General features: G+C 46.6%; 1 protein-coding gene across 6 annotated transcripts in view; it reads right to left on the reverse strand.

Moving 5' to 3' along the window:
- The window catches only part of DCDC2B (doublecortin domain containing 2B), a 97,061-nt gene that overhangs the window by 16,383 nt on the left and 59,879 nt on the right, over positions 1-20,799 (reverse strand). For 2 of the 6 annotated variants that reach the window (XM_085648429.1, XM_085648425.1), the window contains exons 13-16: positions 18,580-18,630; positions 18,125-18,187; positions 17,681-17,743; positions 15,224-15,286 (exon numbers count right to left, since the gene is read on the reverse strand). In XM_085648429.1, coding sequence (XP_085504555.1) covers positions 15,224-15,286; positions 17,681-17,743; positions 18,125-18,187; positions 18,580-18,630 — 240 coding nt within the window. The remainder of the gene's footprint in view (positions 1-15,223; positions 15,287-17,680; positions 17,744-18,124; positions 18,188-18,579; positions 18,631-20,799) is intronic. The other 4 variants (XM_085648428.1, XM_085648426.1, XM_085648427.1 and 1 more) reach the window with 4 other exon arrangements.

Below are 20,799 nucleotides of genomic sequence, written 5' to 3' on the forward strand. Positions count from 1 at the left end.
CATTCCATAAAATCTGGGAGCCCTGGAGAAGACACTTCGGACTTGACTTGGGTGGGGATATGCAATCGTACACGGCACACACCACACAAGGGTCTCCGACCCAGGGGCCCGATGAAGCGACGTCCTTGTGATCGCTGGCAAGGCCTTGACACCACTGTTCCCAGACTTCATGCGCGTACACATGACCGTAGAGAAATGACACCTGTGGAGATTACTGGTCTACGTGAACCCCGAGGAAGAGGGGGGAAGTGGCCTGGTGATGGTGGAAAAATATATGTACCTTTTTGTGATTATGATTTTGTGTAGCTCTCATGCAAAATTGTACTGCGCTGTTTGTGCAGTTTTAAAAATAAAACTACATTTAATAATAAAAAAAACGATATGAGTGGCTACAGGGAGCTTTTGATATCCTAATACCACTAAAAGCCACACACCATAACAAAAGAAAACAAGCACCTTGGAGAAATACAGAGATAAAAGATATAAAACAACAAATTAGAAAGCTGCAACGTGCCTGTCTCAAAACAAACACCAATCAAGACAAACTTCACCTACAGAAAATTAACAGATTGTACAAGTCAGTTATCTACAAAACTGAGAAAAGATACTATTCAGACAGAATTCAAAATGCTAAATGTGCAAATAAAGAATTCATTAAACTACTCAATGAATTTCATAAACCAAATTGCCTAGAAGGAGCTTTTGCCATTACTCAAGATTTCACAGACAAACTGCCAAATCATTACACGACCAAAGCAGACACGTTTGACTCATACTTAAAACAAAGACAAAGCACCAGAACTGACCATTTTACAAAACAACACTCCAAGAATACTCTAACCCAGCATCTCCAATCCTTCAAACACATTTCACACAATGAATTTATGGACCTGGTCAAAGCAAGCAGGCCTGCCGGCAGCCTCTCTGACCCGTATCCACTGCAAACCTTCAAGATAGCAATTCTAACAACCTCTGCTGCCACTCCAGTAAGACGAATCATCAACAACTCCTTAACTACCAGAATATTTCCAGAGGAACTCAAAAAGTCATTACTGAAGAAATCAAACTTGGACCCGCTGAACCCTGACAACTACAGACCGATTACAAATGGACCTTTCCTGGTGAAACTGATATAAAGAGCAGCGTTCGCCCGGATGTTACAATTCTGTGAAGACAATGCCATAATTTCAGACTTCCAAACAGGATTCCATCCAAAAAGATCACAGAATCTGCCCTCCTTGCCATCTGGAATGGCCTGAAGAACACAGTTGACCGCAATGGTGTTGCTGCGCTACTTCTCTTGGACCTCTCGGTTGCCTTTGACACAGTTGACCATGACACTCTGATACAAAGACTTTACGAAGCCGGCATAGAGGGGACTGTTCTAGACTGGATCGCATCATACCTTCGCAACAGAACTAATGTCATCCATACCCCAATTTTTTTCCGTCCAAACCGAACTCCACAAAAGCAAGGGTCCCTCAAGGCTCTATCATCTCGCCCATGCTTTTCAACATCTAGATGAAGTCATTACTGGCACTGATCAATCAATTTCACCTCACGTGCTATAACTATGCAGATGACAATCAATTACTCCTTCTACTGGAAAGCTCAAAAGACATTGGAAACTCGCCAATGGTTAGTTGTATCAGAGCTGTGGATTAATGGATGACGTGCAGCCATCTCAAATTTAATGCTTCCAAAACGGAAATACTCACGTGTGGTGATTGGAAACATTATGATTCGCTCGCCGCCTGGCCTGAAGATATGGGAACACCACCTATAAGTATCAAAGGAAGTAAGAAACCTCAAAATGACCATGGACTCCAAGCTATCGATGAATGGACAAACTAGAAAGATCTAGCTTTCTTACTAAAAAAACTCTGCGACAAATCTTCCCCTATTCGGGATTTTCACACAAGGTCCAAGCTACCATCTCTCCCTTGTTCTGTCCAAACTCAATTACGCCAATAGCCTCTACCACGGATCACCTTTAACGACCATGAAAAGATTGCAACGGATTCAGAACTCGGCTGCCAGACTGCTCTTACATATAAAACTGCAAGACCACATCTCCCCTGCTTAAAAAGTCCTGCATTGGTTACCGGTTTCCAAAAGATCCACGTTCAAGCTGCTTTGTATCACCCACAAAGCGATACATGGAACGGGACCGCTCTGCATCAGGAATAAAATCACCAAATAAATTCAACAAAGGAACCTCTGCTCTAGAGTGGCACCTCACCTCAAAATCCCACGTTACAAGAAAAATAACATGGGTTGCACATCTTTCTCTGTTCTACCAGCCAAACTATGGAACTCTTTACCCCCGACATAAGATCCATGGATAACCACCTTATCTTCAGAAAACTACTCAAGAATTGTCTCTTCCCCCAGATAAGCACCATACGCAAATAGAAATATACAGCATATCCCTCTGTATATAAGCATTTATTTGTACTATATGATATGTACCTATATATGTGTATTGCTTTGTATAAACATGTAAAATAATTATGTTTAAAAAAAATATATAGATATTAGTTAGCTCTGCAAAACAAATGTACATATTACTGATAGTTACATTAGTCTGTTTTTAACTCGTATATAAGTGACTGCAGAAATAAGTAGATCTTTTATCATAACTATTTATCTACAATAAATAGTTATGATAAACTATCATAAGTAATTCTTCTTTAATCTTTATTTCGACTTTGTAGAGTCATAAAAGAGAAACAAAACATATACAACAAATATTACACAATAAGCGAACACCCAGAATAAAAAGGGGTTACATCATCTGCACAAATATATAACAAGAACTTCTTATAATACAATTATGATTTCAAATCGTCAAAGAAGCTCTTCTAATGTTCCATACAGCTGCTAAATACTTGCTAACAGCAAATACAGTAGAAGGGGATAGGCCAGATTTCAGCAAGCGATAAGCATCCAAGTGATTCCTAAAACCCCAATTTCTGCAGATGGGAAGGATCCACTTTTTCCTGGGTTTCAAATAAGATGAACAGAAAAACATTAAATGAATATCATTTTCCAGCTCGCTTGTACAAGCTGGACAATTTTTAGGAGTGGGTGGGTGCCAGCTGCTGGTAAGGGCTCTAATAGGTAATGCGTTGTGTCTCCATTGAAGGAATAATTTCCTAAGACCGATGGGGTTTATGTCATCCAAGACTGTCTCCAGCTTGTAATAATCCTTCACTATTAAGAAGGTGGAAGACATTGGCCCCTGTATAGTAGATGTTAGGGACATGGTTAGATTGCGCTCGTAGTACAAGCCGACCAAGTTTTTACGGGTTATAGTACTACATGCCTCATGTGGATTTGTCCATAGAGGCAGTAGACCCAGCACCGATAACTCATCCTTTATGTACTTGAGCCAAGGGATTTTGCGTAGGGCTGCGTGTTGGTATAGCTCCATGAATTCACAACGATAGCTCAGGAGTTCGGGTGTTGTCCAGAGTGGCCTCCAGAAAGTTAGGGGCTTCACACCTAATTCTTCCTTTCTCATCCAGGGGATACTCATCAATAGTCATAATCTATGAATAATCCCCGCCCATGTGCGGGATCCCGGAGCATATAGAAAATACATATATATAAATATATATATATATATACATATGTGAAAACATATAAATGCAGCCTAATAATGTTCAAAACATGGCAATGCTGTAAATTACATATTTTTGCATAGTAGTGCCCCCGTAACCCGTAAGGAAAAAAGGAAGCATCAGGCAAATTATAACACAGCACTGCTTTATTGCCATAAAGCAACATGTAATTGTAGGCATTCGCCAGTAGGCTGCAGTAGAGTATCAAGAATCCAAGAAAACTGACACCTTGCCTTTAAGGCATTAGAGTAGGGGGACCGTGCCTTTAAGGCCTGCCCGTGACCCCCTGCTCCCATGATGCACTACAGGTGACAGTTGGGCCAGTTCTTTTTTCCGGCTCCTTCTGTGAGGATCCTGGAGCTTGAGCTCTTCAGTTTTTTGACTGAAATTTTGAATTACAGCTTTTTCTAGCTTTTTTCGACGTTTTCTGGCTTATAAGGGCTAATTCTGCTGGTTCCAGTGAATTTTCCAATTTTTTTCCAGTCAGAATGTCTCCTTTATTCAGGAAATGCCCTTCTTGTGGTAATAAAATGGCACTGTTGGATCCACACTCGGTGTGTATTGTGTGTTTACCATCAAAACACGATCCTGACCAGTGTCCCCACTGCCAGAAGTTCTCAAAGCGCACTCTGAGGGACAGAGAGCGCATTAAACTGCATGCAAGACTGGAGAAGGAACGAAGCCGTCGTGAAGGCGAGCATTCCTCATCAAGACCACCTTCTTCAGCTACGCAAGTACAGAAACGGCGACATACCAGCTCCCCGGGCTCCAAGAAGACCAGGAGTCCAAGAGGTTCGCCGTCGACGTCGAGGATGCCGGCGAAGAGGCAGAGAACTTCGGCGTCAAGGGATTCATCCCACCATCAAGAGTCTCCGCCGCGCAAAAGTAAGTCGGCGTCGAGAGGCGGCCCTTCGGGCTCGAAGGCTGCTAGTCTGGTGACATCTGAACTGTCTCCGTCGACGTCGAGGCTTCCGTCGACGTCGAGACACTCTCCGCCACCCTCGAGGGGGTCGACGTCGAGAGATGCGGCGACGTACATTCCGCCGCGAGTGGGCCGGTCGCCGTCGATGGTTACCCCCACTCGGCGACATAGAAGGTCGACGTCGAGAGTAAGATCGACGTCAAGAAGTCGACGTCGAGAGAGGTCGCCGTCAAGATCACCACGTCGACGTCGAGAGAGGTCGACGTCGAAGTCGCCCAGTCGACGTCGAGAGAGGTCGACGTCGAAGTCGCCCAGTCGACGTCGAGAGAGGTCGACGTCGAAGTCGCCCAGTCGACGTCGAGAGAGGTCGACGTCGAAGTCGCCCAGTCGACGGCGAGAGAGGTCGACGTCGAAGACACGGCCGACGTCGAGATCATCTAGCCGACGTCAGGTGCCAGAGCGGCATACTTCACACTTGCCGATGGTGACGCAGACGTCGACGACGTCAAGGGATTCGACGTCGAGGGCGAAGACTGGACCGCCCGCGGAGAGGTCCCCAGGAGAACAGTCATCATCTCCGGGACTGCACATCGTGCAAATATCTCCAGAAAGATCACCCGAGGCTCCAGAGCGGTTTGGACTGTCACCGCGCTGGTTACGAGATGTGGGCGCTGCCGCATGTCGGAGTCCGGGATCGGACTACTCCCGCATGTACTCCCCACCGCGCAGGAGTAAATCGCCTCCGAGGGATCCACGGCCAATTTCACCACGCCGGTCTCGTTCCAGGGACCGTCGCACCGCGCCAAAACGTCCAAGATCTCCGTCCAAGCGCAGATCAGGATCAAGGGCTCACCAAAGCGAACGCTCCCACAAGAGGCGACGCACCAGGTCGTCCACTGGGACTGCATCCACAAGATCCTCAGTCCGGGACTACTCTCCTACTTTTTCATCCACGCCTCCATCGCGAGTGTCCCCGGTGGATGACATTATAACTTTCTCGGACGTCCTGGGTAGAGGGGCGCAAAAGTTGAACATCGCACTGCACGCCCCTCAGGCACCCACTTCTGTGATCTTTGACACTTTACACCATCGGTCAGCTCCCAGACCTCTGCTCCCGTTGGTGCCAGGATTGTTAGAACCAGCGATGGCCACGTTCCTTACACCGGCTACAGTGGGCTCGGTCCCCTCGAGAATAGCAAAGAAGTACAAGGCTCCGGCCGAGGACCCTTTATTCTTGAGGGCGGACCCGCCAGCGGATTCGGTGATAGTGGCGGCGGCCATGAAGTCTCACTCAGCCTCAATATCTGCTTCTGTCCCCCCTGAGAAGGACAGCAAGCTGATGGACTCCTACGGCAGGAGAATGTGCAACACATCTGCTGCGCATATGAAGGTCGCTAGCGCTTCAGCCCTGCTAGGGAGGTATGATCGTTCCCTATGGGATTCCCTGGCCAGATTCGTGGAGAGATTGCCTAGGGAGGACAGGCAGGACTTCACGGAGATCCTACATGAAGGCGGACTGGTGGCAAACCAAGTAATAAGCGCAGCGGCGGATGCATCAGACCTAGCCGCGCATGGCTACTCCCATGGCATCTGCTCCCGCCGTTCGGCCTGGCTCAGATTAACAGCCCTCAAACCAGATGCGCAGAAAAGGATTCTTAACCTGCCGTTTAATGGATCATCGCTATTTGGAGCTCATGCGGACGACCAAATGAGCAAGATGAAAACGGAATTGGACACTGTAAAGGCTGTGGGACTGGAAAAACGCAAAGAGTTCCGCAAGCGCTTTCGCCAGGGCGACAAACGTGCTTTTCACCAGCGCGTTCAAACGCCCCAATGGTCCTCTCAAAACCAACAGAGGTCCCAGTTTCAGCAAAGGGGCCGGGGCAGAGGAAGAGGAAATGCTAAACAGCAGCAGTCCTCTAACAAGCAACCTCCCAAGCAGTGAAAACTTACTTCCTCCGCACTCGTTCGCCACTCCGGTGGGAGGAAGTGTCACCGCTCACCTGGCAGAGTGGAATACAATTACAAACGACAAATGGGTGCTGAGTATTGTAGAGCGTGGCTACTTGCTGAGGTTCAAATCTCCCCCTCCGCAGGTACCCCCACGGAAACAGCCACTCCCTCTCAGCCAAAACAAGCTTTTAAAGGACGAAGTTGCCACTCTCCTCTCCAAAAACGCCATAGAGGAAGTTCCAAACAGGCAGAGAAATCGGGGAGTGTACTCCCGGTATTTTCTTGTTCAGAAAAGAGGAGCGATCGGAGACTACAGACCCATCCTCGATCTCCGCCTACTCAACAGATTTCTCAGAAGGGAAAAATTCAGGATGCTAGCACTGCACCAGATCTTCCCACATCTACACCAAGGGGACTGGATGTGTGCCATCGATTTACAGGATGCATACTTCCACATTCCTGTCTCAGCGAAACATCGGAAGTTTCTCAGATTTCGCATCTTTCACCAACATTATCAATACAAAGTCCTGCCATTCGGCCTCAAGTCCGCGCCACGAACGTTCTCAAAGTGCATGGCGGTGGTGGCTGCATTTCTCCGCAAACGGAAGATATTCGTCTACCCATATCTAGACGACTGGCTCTTAAAAAGTTCCACCCCGGTTCAACTCCAGAGTCATCTCTCGTTCTGCCTAAACCTTCTACACTCGTTGGGCCTTCAGGTCAACTACCGGAAGTCGATCCTCAATCCAACTCAGCGGATCCACTACCTGGGCGCCTCTCTAGACTCCTCAAGCGCAAGCGTGTGTCCTTCGGAGGAGAGGTTATCCTCCATGCTGCAAAAAAGCTGCACGCTTCTCAGCACGGAATATCCCACAGCCAGACAAGTGTCATCTCTCCTGGGATCCATGGCCTCGTGCATCTACATCGTGCCCAACGCACGTCTGCACATGCGTCCTCTGCAACAAGACCTAGAGGATCAGTGGTCGCAGAGGACCGGCCGCTGGGAAGATCACATTACCCTTCATCAAGCCGCCAAAGATTCCATCCGGTGGTGGATGAAGCGCTCCCATCTGCTTCACGGCGTCCCATTCCATCAGGCGCCTCCGACACAGACGGTGGTCACAGACGCCTCCATGCAGGGCTGGGGGGCTCATATGGGCCGGCTTCAAGTACAAGGTCTCTGGTCCGCTACCGAGCAGAGCTATCACATCAACTTCTTGGAGCTACGAGCAGTCCATCTCGCTCTCAAGTCCCTGTACCCATCCCTGCAGACCAACTATGTTCAGGTTCAGACGGACAACACCACAACTATGTTCTATCTGAACAAGCAAGGAGGGACCAGATCACGGGTACTGTCTCTGGAGGCCCAGTCAATCTGGAAATGGCTTCTGGCGAGAAACCTGACGATCGTCGCTGTTCACCTGCCAGGGACCCTGAACGTGCAGGCGGACGGCCTCAGCAGAGACTTCGTCGAAGCGCACGACTGGGTGCTCAACGAAGGCGTCGCTCAAGACATCTTCCGCTTGTGGGGCATACCAGACATCGATCTGTTCGCAGACGCGGACAACAAAAAATGCCCCGTCTTCGCCTCCAGGTTCCCTCAACGGGGGTCGCAGGGGAACGCGCTTTTGATCAGCTGGTCGAGGACATTGCTTTACGCTTTTCCTCCTCTCCCTCTCATCCCGGCTGTGATTCAGAAGTTCTACAGGGCCAGAACTCGGATGATCCTAATAGCACCGGAGTGGCCCCGGCAGTGGTGGTACCCGGATCTACTCCAGCTGTCGGAGGTACCACAGAGGAGGTTGCCATGCCTGCCGAACTTGCTGACCAAGGACAAGGGGAGAGTGTTCCACCCCAATCTCCCCTCCCTCCGCTTGACGGCATGGCTCCTGAATTCATCCAGTACGGACATCTAGACCTTCCACCGGACTGTATGAGCATTCTTCGGGAGGCGAAGAGGCCCTCCACGAGGAAGTCGTATGGCTTTAAATGGAAAAGATTCTGCTTCTGGTGTAGAGATAACACCCTTGATCCGATCCGGGGTCAAGAACAGGTTATTCTCCCCTACTTACTGTACTTGGCGAAGTCTGGGTTAAAGTACTCTTCCATCAGAGTACACTTAGCTGCTATTACAGCCTATAGGAAGTCTCCTACCCAGACCTCATTCTTTCAGATGCCAGTGGTAAAGGATTTCTTAGAAGGGCTTAAGAAAGTTTACCCACCTGTGAGGTCTCCTTCCCCTTCCTGGGAACTGAACATCGTTCTCTCTAAACTGATGGGAGGTCCTTTTGAGCCGATTCATAAGGCCTCCTTGCAACATCTGACCTGGAAGGCTGCCTTCTTAGTAGCCATCACTTCGGCCCGTAGGGTTAGTGAAATTCAGGCCCTCTGCTGCAAGGAACCTTACACGGTGTTTCATGCTAATAGGGTGGTGCTCCGTACTCATCCGAGCTTCCTGCCCAAGGTGGTTTCGGACTTCCATATTAATCAGGTGATCACGTTGCCCACCTTCTTTCCTCAGCCGACCACACCCCCGGAGAGAGCTCTACACTCTCTTGACCTCCGGAGGGTTTTGAAATTCTATCTAGCTAAGACCCTTACTCTTAGAAAGTCAGACAGGCTCTTTGTTAACTATGGACCCACTAATACCGGGCTGGCTGCGGCCAAGAGATCTATCTCTAGATGGATTGTCTCTTGTATAGCTTTGGCTTACCAACTGTCCCACAAAGTTCTGCAGGGTAAACCTAGAGCACACTCTACTCGGGGGAAGGCTTCTACGGTAGCACTCCTTCGCAACGTTCCCATGTCTGAGATCTGTAAAGCGGCTACATGGCGCTCAGTCCATACTTTCACGCGCCATTATTGCCTAGATTCAGACGCACAGGCCGACGCCCAGGTGGGGCAGGCCTCTTTGAGGAACCTATTCGCATAACTGTAATGCAAGATGTGTTTTTTAATGTATGTTTTAACTGCTTTGTTGCTCGTCCGCGAGACTTTGGGTATGGGCTTGCTACTCTATTCATAGATTATGACTATTGATGAGTATCCCCTGGATGAGAAGGATTAGTTACTTACCTGTAATCCTAGTTCTCATCCAGGGGTATACTCATCAAAGTCATAAGCGACCCACCCACCTCCCCGGACGAGCAATGTTTTCTCTTTAAATAAGTGATGTATGGAAGGCAGATCTACTCAGGTGCGGAGGCACCGCCAAAAAGAACTGGCCCAACTGTCACCTGTAGTGCATCATGGGAGCAGGGGGTCACGGGCAGGCCTTAAAGGCACGGTCCCCCTACTCTAATGCCTTAAAGGCAAGGTGTCAGTTTTCTTGGATTCTTGATACTCTACTGCAGCCTACTGGCGAATGCCTACAATTACATGTTGCTTTATGGCAATAAAGCAGTGCTGTGTTATAATTTGCCTGATGCTTCCTTTTTTCCTTACGGGTTACGGGGGCACTACTATGCAAAAATATGTAATTTACAGCATTGCCATGTTTTGAACATTATTAGGCTGCATTTATATGTTTTCACATATGTATATATATATATATATTTATATATATGTATTTTCTATATGCTCCGGGATCCCGCACATGGGCGGGGATTATTCATAGATTATGACTTTGATGAGTATACCCCTGGATGAGAACTAGGATTACAGGTAAGTAACTAATCCTTATTGATCTTAGACCCATATCAAGCCTAAGTGGTAGAAGTGGAGTGCTCGGTGGGAGAGCGGCCAAGTTCCGAAGGAACTTGTTTTCCGTTACGACAAGATCAGGGGCACAATTGTTGCCCCACAGTTCACCACCGTATATTACTGCCCCACGTGCCTGCAATTTATACATTTCTAATGGCGAACCAATAGGATGTGTCATGGATTCTTTCCATAAATTCAAAATACCCCCCACCTTTTGGGTTAGCTTTATATTTGATTTTATCTGATGGTGGGACCATGCCATCTTTTCATTCAGGGTCAATCCCAGATACTCAAACGTATGTACTCTTTCTAAGCTGATACCATGGATAACAGGATTTGGACGGGATGACCTAGGAGGATTAAAGATCATGAATTTGGTTTTGGCCGTGTTAATCTCAAGCCCCCGATCAGCACAGAAAGAGACGAAACCATCCAAGACACGCTGGACACCCATAGGAGTCTTAGCGAGTAGCAAGGTATCATCAGCAAACATAATAGCTGAGATACCTGTGCCAGCGAGTCGTGGAGCGTCTCGATTTGGTACTTCGTTCAGGTGGGAGATGAGTCCATTTACATAGAGGCAAAACAGGGTTGGTGCCAGGACACAACCCTGCCTTACCCCCCTTTCAACGGGGAAGCTAGCTGATAAACCTCCGTCACTCCCACATCTGACCTTTGCAAAGTTATTAGTGTGGAGACGCACTATAATCTGCAAAAGAGGTGCTGGGAGGCCCAAATCCCGCAACACTGCCCAAAGTTTCGTGCGTGGAACCAAATCAAAAGCCGCAAGTAAATCAACAAAGACTGTATAGAGGGAGCCCCCCTCCACCCTAACTGTCTTCCAAAAGAGCATACATAATCTAAAGATCTGATCAGTTGTTGAAACGCTCTTTCTAAATCCTGCCTGATAGGGGCTCAGGATCTCAAACTCCTCCATCCAATCCAAAAGATGATTTAGGATCAGCCTTGAAAAGAGTTTTTGGGCAACATCTATCAGACTGATAGGCCTGTAATTACCGGGGAGTAGAGGGGACCCTTTTTTGAAAATAGGGACGACTTCAGCGCCGAGCCAAGTGTGGGGAACTGGCATACCCCCAAGAATAGCATTAAATAATGCAGTAAGGTATGGTGCCCAAACTCTTGGTTCATGTTTGTACAGGTCGCCCGGAACCCCGTCCAAACCGGGAGCTTTTCCCGGAGGAAGCATCGATATAGCAAGTTGGACCTCACTCAGGGTAAAATAGACATGGACATCAGTGAGCTGAATAGGGAGGGGTGGGGAGTAGACCCCCCTATATAGGGCACTAAAATGTTCTTCCCAAACTTCAGGGGCAATATTTGGGTTCACAGCTGAGACGGATTCGGTTGCACCGGTAGAGACAATCAGCCAAAATCTCTGTGAGTCCCTACATTGGAGGGCAGATGTTAATTTGTCCCAATTTTCTGATGCCCACTCAAGTTTGGCGTGATGAATTAGATTCTTATAAATACGTCTCTTTTGTTGTATGTCCTCCCTGTAGGCTTTCTTTTTTATTGCGTCCAGCAAATCTGTTTTAGCCGATCTACAAGCCCTATTATACCATTTGGACCCTCTACAGATCCTTTTAGTACAGCGGGCAGGTGGATTAAATGTATCAGCTAGAGTGGAAAATAGTTCTTTGTTGACATCAGCCAATTTTCGACAATAAAAATCAGGGGAATAGGACTGATCCATAATATTTATTACATCATCCAGTGCACAACCAACCCTCGCATAGACTTGGGAGCGTTAGCCTTGATTAACAGCCAATTTCGCCCATTTAAGTCTACGTTTGTTATTTGTCAAGGTAGCTTTGCTCAGTGTTGGAGATTTAGGTACTGAGTGTGAGTCACCAGGACACACACCCGTTAGAGATGCTTCCAGGACCAATGGATTGTGGTCGCTCTCACCCCTAGAGAGGACCTTAAAATCAACAACTCTATGCCACTCCTTGCATTGGACAAAAATATAATCAAGTCTGGCCTCCCGCTCAGGTTTATTGAACGTAGGCCTAGAGGGATTATCCGAATTTGTTCGGCCGTTACAAGCCCTAATTGAATGGGTCATCACCAAAGAGGTAATTTGGAGGGCCAGAGGGGCCCAAGACCGAGCCATTGGGCCCACAACCTGTGGAATGTGCCATATTTCATCCTCATCATGATTTGCTTGATCCACCAGCCCCTGAAGTGGTTCAAAATGGCAATTTAAATCACCGGCTAAAATAAACATTGTACCCTCAGGGATCTTGGTTAAAACATTAGATACAACATCAATCACCCCAGATTCCGCACACACATTCGTGGGCCTGGAATATACATTAATCACTGCTAGCTTTGTGCCCTGCGACCAATCTAGTAACAAGCAAAGGACATCCTCAGACCCAGTTTCCAGAGTCGTAGCACTACAGCCCAGGTGGGTGGCAACCCAGATAGATAGGCCGCCAGAAGGGCGGTCTCTGCCCCCCACACAGCCGGGATAGAAAAAGAAGCAAAGCCCAATCGAAAACATTCTTGCCTTGCCCAAGTCTCTTGGAAACAGCATATATGATGAGAATCTATAAAGGAGCCCCACATAGGGCAATCAAGTTTACTAGCTAGACCAGCTATATTCCACGAGAGGATTTTATGTGTGGCTAATGAAATTGGAATAGGATCTGGTTTTTTGCACGTGGAGGGTTCATTCGGAGTCAGGGAAACAATTGGGGAGGTAACAAAGAAGGGAGTGGAGATGTAGTGTTGCTTAGGGGGTATCAACAGAGCAGATGGGGAATTGGGAATGACAACCTCTGGGCTCAGTCAGTCAACCTCTTCAAGACACGCGTATCTGTTGTTACATAAGTAATTACCTCGTATAGGCGCATCAAAACGAATGTGCCTCTGTCTTCCTCTAAGAGGAGAGGGACCAACCCTAGTCCAATTTCCATCGATCTCAGAGTGGGAGAAAGTAGTAATTGGCGGATAAAAGAAGGACAATGGTAAGGATTTAATAGTGGTAGCTCCAATATTACCAGACCAATTGGAAATATAAAACAGTCTGGGGATTTCTAAAATTCACCAAAATGCAATCGCCCTTGATTTTCTTTGTAGTAGTTCCCAACCAAGAAACCCTCCTAACCATTAAAACCTCAGAACTTACATTAGGAGGGAGAGGTCTGTGTGTGTTGAGCCAGCTAATCACTTTATTTTTAAGAGAAGCATAAGTCTCTAGTTCAGGCTTAGTGAGCTCTGGGACGCCAGTTAAAACAATAACATAGGGCGATGCTTCAGTGGGAAGATTTATCACATTTTTCCAGCTCAGACTAGGCACCTCTTCACAGGTGCGGTTACCAAGATCTCTAGAGGTTCCAGGTTCGTCTATATGGTTTAGATTAGAAACTCCAGAGGGAGTTCTAGTTATAATAGATGATTGAGTTTGGACGGGTAAAGGAATGGCAATAGAAGAAGGAAGAGAATTAAGTGTAGGAGGTGATGCACCAGATGAAATAGGTTCCGTCCTGGAAGGAGGAGTTGTCGAGGCTGCAAGTGTAGAAGAGGGTTGGGAATCTCTCAAGTTATTCAACAGTTCACTATTGAATTAGAAGAAAAAACAATTATATATACATATTTATTTAATGCCTCTTTAATCTACATATACTTACTTCCTTTATGCATTTATATACCTCCCATGTATTTATGGATCTATATATTTATTACTTTTCTTCTAATTCAGCATATCCAATTCACTACCAGTGGCGTAGGAAGGGGGTTCAGTGGGTGCGGGCCGCCCCAGGTGTCATCACTGAGGGGGGTGACAAAATGGCAACAATATGTGTAACTATCTTTTTTTTCCTTATTTTAATACTTTCAATGTGGGAAGGGTGACAAGAAATGTTCTGCCCCGGGTACCACCTGGCCTTGCTACGCCACTGTGCACTACCCTATTCCTCACCCAATACCTCTCTCAATATATCCTCTACCTCAAATCTCTGACCCATCTCAAATCTCTTTCTACTACTCTTTCAAATGCACTACCCTATTTCTCACCCTATACCTCTATCAATATATCCTCGACCTCCACTCTCTCATTCATCTCAAACCCCATACCACAACTATGAGCCCTAAAATAACCCTTTCTAGACTCTTCCATACTACACCCCTCCTTGCATCATCTCATACCTCTGTAACTATTCGATCCCCCAAAACAAGCCTTTCTGAAGCCCCTTCCCTCTGACTCTTCTCCATCCAATTCCTTATACTCAACCCAAGCTTCTTCCTACTGCTATAACCTCCAAAACAAAAACAAAACAAATAATGTCTAAATCCTTCCCTCCTCTATCCCTCCATTATCCTTTTCAATTCAAATAACAGACTAACATGTCTACTTCTCAAATTAATTTCATATTCCACTAAACTAATTCACCACTAATCCTTTATGGGTTCCAGAGTAGCGTGCTACTTGCTAAAAAAGTGCTTCAACACCTCATCAGAGGTAGCAAGTGCTATATAAATTCAAACCTTTTCCCTCTTCTATCCCTCCGCTATCCTTCTGAATCCAAATATCTGACTAACATATCCACTAATGAAATTACTTTCGTATTACACTATACTAATTCACCACTGATCATTTATGGGTTCCGGAGTAGCGTGCTACTCGCCAAAAAAGCACTTTGACGCCTCTTCAGAGGTAGTAGCTATATAAATACAATACAATACTTACAAGTGGCATCCCCAGTGCCAACCAGCTGTTCCTCATATCGCCATTACTCACACCCTTTGTATCTCAATTCTGCTGTTACCTGCAGCCCCATTACCCACACCCATTGCTTGCACATCCCTGTTAGTTGCATCCTTTGAACACTACCCTTTAGTCATGCCCTTCACGACCAGCTTCCACATTACTTGAACCCGGCGTCATCACACCTTTAGAACATCCGCCACAAACTTGCATCTCCATAACACATGCTTCTGTTTGCAGCTCCTGTATTACTCGTACACCAGGCCCTGCCTAGTACTGGTCACTGACCTGACTGAAAGCCGCACCCTTCTTTCTCGGCGTTGCCTTCTCCTTGATAACCTCTTCAATCTGCTGACAGAAAGAGAAGAGAGCTTTGCTCACAGAGGGCAATCCAAACTACCCAACCGGCTGTTGCTCACATCTCTGTTCCTCAAAGCCATAACACCTGTTGTTACTTGCACTCCTATTTCTTGCAACACCAATACTGGCTCTGCCTTAAATACACCAATCCGTGTCTTTTATTTCATTCTCTGTTACTCACACCTGGTTATTTACATACCTTTTACTTGCATTTGGTAGACTTGCTGTATTAGCCACACTAGTTAGTTGCATCCATTCTTTAATTGCCCATTATTCACGCTCCCATCATTTGCATGGCTAGCATCCCCATTACTTAATCAATCAATCAGGGTTCTTATAGAGCACGACTACTCACCTGTGAGGGTCTCAAGGCACTGGGGGGGGGGGTTGATTCTGCAGGTCAGTCAAAGAGCCAGGTCTTACGGTCCTTCCTGTTTTGAGGCATTGACGGTAAATGCCGGAGATGCAGAGGTAGGGAGTTCCAGGTCTTCGCAGCGAGGTAGGAAAAGGATCTTCCTCCAGCTGAGGTCTTGCAGATCCTTGGTATAGTGGCCAGGGCCAGATGGGCGGAGTGGAGGTGTCTTGTTGGTGTGTAGAAGGAGAGGCGGTGGTTGAGGTATTCGGGTCTGGTGTTGTGGAGGCTTTGTAGGCATGCGTGAGGAGCTTGAAGGTGATTCTTTTGTTGATCGGGTGTCAGTGGCGGTCTCTCAGGTGACTAGAGATGTGGCTTCGTTGGGAGATGTCCAGGATAAGTCTGGCGGAGGTGTTCTGGATGTGCTGCAATTTCTTTTGGAGTTTTTGGGTCGTGCCGGCATAGAGTGCATTGCTGTAGTCAAGCTTGCTGCTGACGAGCGCCTGGGTGACCGTTCTCCTGGACTCAGGGGTTGGGGGAACCATTTGAAGATCTTTCTGAGTAGGCGAAGTGTGTGGTAGCAGGAGGACGATACTGCGTTGATTTGGCAGTTCATAGAGAGCGAGGAGTTGAGGATGATGCAGAGATTGAGTGCATGGTTGTGGGGGGTGGTGTTCCAAGTGCTGCAGGTCACCAGGAGCCATCCCAAGCTGAGGGAGTGGGGCCCAGGATGAGGACTTCGGATTTGTCGGAGTTGAGTTTGAGGCAGCTTTCCTTCATCCAGGTGGCTACTGCCTTCATCTCGTCATGGAAGTTTCTCTTAGCGGCTGTAGGTTCATCGGTGAGAGAGAGAATCAGCTGTGTGTCATCGGCAAAGGAGATGATGTTGAGTCCATGGTTTCTGACGATGGCTGCAAGCAGGGCCATGTAGATATTTTAAGAGTGTGGGGCTTAGGAAGGAGCCCTGGAGGACTCCGCAGCTGATCTCTGTAGGATTTGAGGAGAATGGTAGGAGTCTGACTCTCTGGGTCCGGCTGTTGAGAAAGAAATGGATCCACTCTAGCACTTTCCGTGGTTGCAAGAGTTGTGGAGTCTTGTGCAGAGGGTGTAGTGGGAGACAGTGTTGAAGGCAGCAGAGAGGTCCAGAAGTATGAGGCTGATGTTTCGCCACAGTTCAGGAGTGTATGAATGTTGTCAGTTGTGTTGAGGAGTGCAGTCGGGGTGCTGTGGTTGCTCCTGAAGCCAGATTGGGAGGGAACCTGGGTGTGGTTGGTTTCAATGAATGTTGTGAGTTGGGCATTGATGGCCTTCTCGATGACTGGCTGGGAAGGGGAGCAGAGAGATGGGTCTACAGTTCTTGAGGTCCGTCGGGTCGGTAGAGCGTTTTTTCAGCAGGGGGTGTAATCTCTGCTTGTTTCTAGTCTTCAGGGAAGATGGCAGATACGGTGGAGCAGTTGATGATCCGGCAGAGCTCGGGAGCGATGGTGGCGCCTGCTCGGTTGAAAATGTGGTGGGGGCACAGGTCAGAGGGGGCCACAGAGTTTATGGTTTTCATGATCCTTAGGGTGTCGCCAGCAGTGAGGGTTGTCCAGTTGGAGAGTGTCGGCTGGCATCTGGAACATTCAATGCAGTGGTTGTGGTTGGGGTGGATGGGTCCTGGATTGTGAATCTGTCATAGATATCTAAGATCTTGCAGTGGAAAAAGGTGACAAGGTTGTCGCAGAGATCTAGGGAGAGGAGATGTCTGTGGTGTCCGTGCAGGGTTTGGCGATTTCTTTGACCAGATTTACTCTTTCTTGTACCCACATTCCTCAAACTCTCTACCCTCCCAATTAATTTTTTTTTTATTGTACCGGATTTGGAGTTGCTGCATTTCTTCTTAGTGTGAAGTCCTCAATAATCAACATAGTTCAACAATAAGAAACAAATAACTTTACCTAGCAGTGCACCCCATATTATCTTCTATTTGCAACAATTACTCTTACCCCCGCTAATTTACCCGTTACTCACACACCATTCACTAGTCGCTGTACCTGGTTGTCAGTTTCAGCCTTTTCCCATGGAGAAGCCTCCTCCTCGATGATCGATGCAGCTCTCTAAAATGAAAGCAAGGGAGCATCACACACAAGTGGTATCACCAGTGCCAACCTGCTGTTCCTCATAGACCCATTACTCATACCCTTTGTGTCTCATTTCTGCTGTTACCGGCAGCCCCATTCTGTATCCCCCATACTGGCTCTCTCAATACCCATACCCTGCTACTGGTAGTCCCCATTACTTGCACACCCCTGTTAGTTGCATCCTTTGAACACTACCCTTTAGTCATGCCCTTCACGACCAGCTTCCACATTACTTGAACCCGGCGTCATCACACCTTTAGAACATCCGCCACAAACTTGCATCTCCATAACACATGCTTCTGTTTGCAGCTCCTGTATTACTCGTACACCAGGCCCTGCCTAGTACTGGTCACTGACCTGACTGAGAGCTGCACCCTTTTTTCTCGGCGTTGCCTTCTCCTTGATAACCTCTTCAATCTGCTGACAAAAAAAGAAGAGAGCTTTGCTCACCGAGGGCAACCCAAAATACTCAACCGACTGTTGCTCACATCTCTGTTCCTCACAGTCTAACACCTGCTGTTACTTGCACTCATATTTCTTGCAACACCATTACCGGCTCTGCCTTAAATACACCAGCCATGCCCCTGATTTCATTCTCTATTACTCACACCATGTTATTTACATACCGGTTACTCGCATTTGGTAGACTTGCTGTATTAGCCACCCTAGTTGGTTGCACCCATTCTTTTATTGCCCATTATTCACACACCCATTATTCGCATGGCTAGCATCCCCATTACTTTGATTTACTGTTTCTTGTACCCACATTCCTCACACCCTCTACCCTCCCTATTCATTTTTTTTAATTGTACCTGATTTGGAGTTGCTGCCTTTTTCCTTTGCGCAACGTCCTCCTCAATAATCTGCATAGTTCAACAATAAGAAACAAAGAACTTTATCTAGCAGTGCACCCAATATTATCTTTTGTTTGCAACAATTACTCTTACTCCTGCTAAATTACCAGTTACTCACACTCCCAATATGTCACACATCTGTTAGCCATACTCATGTTATTCACGCTCCCTATGTACCCTTGTGTTTGAATGATTTGTGGTCTGCACCCTTGTGTACAGTATGTGTTCTACCCTGTACCATTACTACAGTCTCTTTTGCCCTTTCTACTAATTTTCAACAGCTTTCCTGGCACTCTCATTTCCAAGTCTCTCAACCTTTATCTCACCAAATACAGTCCCTCATCCCCTGTTTTTCTATTCCTCCTGCAAATCCATCCTCCCCACCTCATTTATTCGACTTGACTGAATGTAATTCTATGCATGGAAATAAATCCCTTTGACCTGATTCTCCTTTCTAGTAGCCTTCCTCAAACATTGGCCAACATTGACCCCCTTCCCCGCTGAACATGCCATCATACACTTCCATCAGCATTGCTACTACTTTCACACTCCTTGCAACTATTCCACAGCCCAAGGTAACTTTCAAGCATTTCTTGACCAAACGATCAATGCCCTTAAGCGTATGCTATGTTATTTGTTCTTTGAAAAAGATCTTTAAAAGTCGGCTAAATTGCCTGTAGTATGTCTCGGCACTAGGTGCTAACCAAATACGACGATGGAAATGCCCAGGGATATCAGAATCACCAAGTCTTTATAACTTTAGTTAAGAGCGAATTTGGAATCCGTCTCAAGTGAGAGGGAAAGGAATTCCTAAGCTTAGGGCCCAGTACCAAAAAAGGCTTGGCCCAAAGCCTAACATCCTTGAAGCATGGCAGAGTATTTAAGTTGTCAGAAGAAAGACAGCAGACTCCTTCTCAGCATGCAAGGTCGTAGTCGTAATTTCAGAAAATAATATTACAAAAATCTGGGGCACTGCCAAAGTGTATTTTATGAACAAGACAGAGAACCTTCTAAGAAGATTTTACACCCAGTCTTTATCCAATGTAGACACCTTATGGCATCCCACAAGTGACATTACAGGCCTGAAATTAATAACGTGGAGGTGAGATGTCTGTATTTGATCTTCCAAGAGTGAGTGAATCCAGTTCAAGCATGCACTCAGCAGACCATCTTCTGAAAGTCTGGATGGAAGTAGGCTTTGGTTAGCAGTACCATACTACAAAAGCCCGTGTAAACTCAGGGCGCTGACACTGCTGAAACTGTCCTTTACTCCTGCAAGCCTCTTGGCAGGGTGCTAACGATTAAACATGTACACGTTTCTCTCAAAGATGCGCTGCCATAGAGCCCATCACGGTTAACTGTGCAAGCCCTAAGTATCAGTGACAAAAAACAGCATTCTGGTTGCCTGCCCCTCTAGTCTTACTCCTCACTGGACAAAGCAATAGAACTCATTACTAGAACTTCAAAACTAGCCCTCCCCACCTCACCCTATTGTTAACAGACCGGATAATTCTCAGGGGCAAATTGGGCTCAGTACAAAATAATCAGACAGTTATTTAAGGCCATCAGTGGCGCTACCCCCAACTTCCTTTCCCGAGCACTGACCCCGCAAGTCCCCACCAGCAGTCTTCACTGTCAAAACCTTCTAGTTCCAACTAAAATTAAGCCTCCTCGCCCTCCGACGTATATTCTGAAAAATTGATACAAATAAAGTGTTAAAAAAATGTAAACTTCCTGTAGCCCCTCGACTGTAACACACCCGCTATAGAGCTATGTATAATCCTCCGTCTCAATGACTTTAAGACCCCCCTCAAGGATCACCAACTTTTAGTGTAACTCCATGAACACTGATACCCTCTTAACTGCATACTTCAGCGCCTCGTTGGGAGTAGTAAGTGCTATATATTATTACATTACAATTTCCTAAGTTAATCAATTACTGTAAATAATTTCAAGAGTGTGTGTACTGTCATTACCACCACTTACCCACCAAACAGCCTATGCTATATCTATGCCAGTCTATTATTAAAATGAATTGTGTACCTCCGTTTTCATGGCTATGTACAGAGTTTCTTGTAGAAATGCTATATTACTTAGTAAATAAATTCACATAACCCATTACAAGTTCAATCGCTCACATTTTGTTATTCATTTTTATTTCATTTTTTTCCAAGCTAT

This window comes from Triturus cristatus, chromosome 3_2 (genome assembly GCF_964204655.1).
Source record: "Triturus cristatus chromosome 3_2, aTriCri1.1, whole genome shotgun sequence".
NCBI classification, from domain to species: Eukaryota; Metazoa; Chordata; class Amphibia; order Caudata; family Salamandridae; genus Triturus; species Triturus cristatus.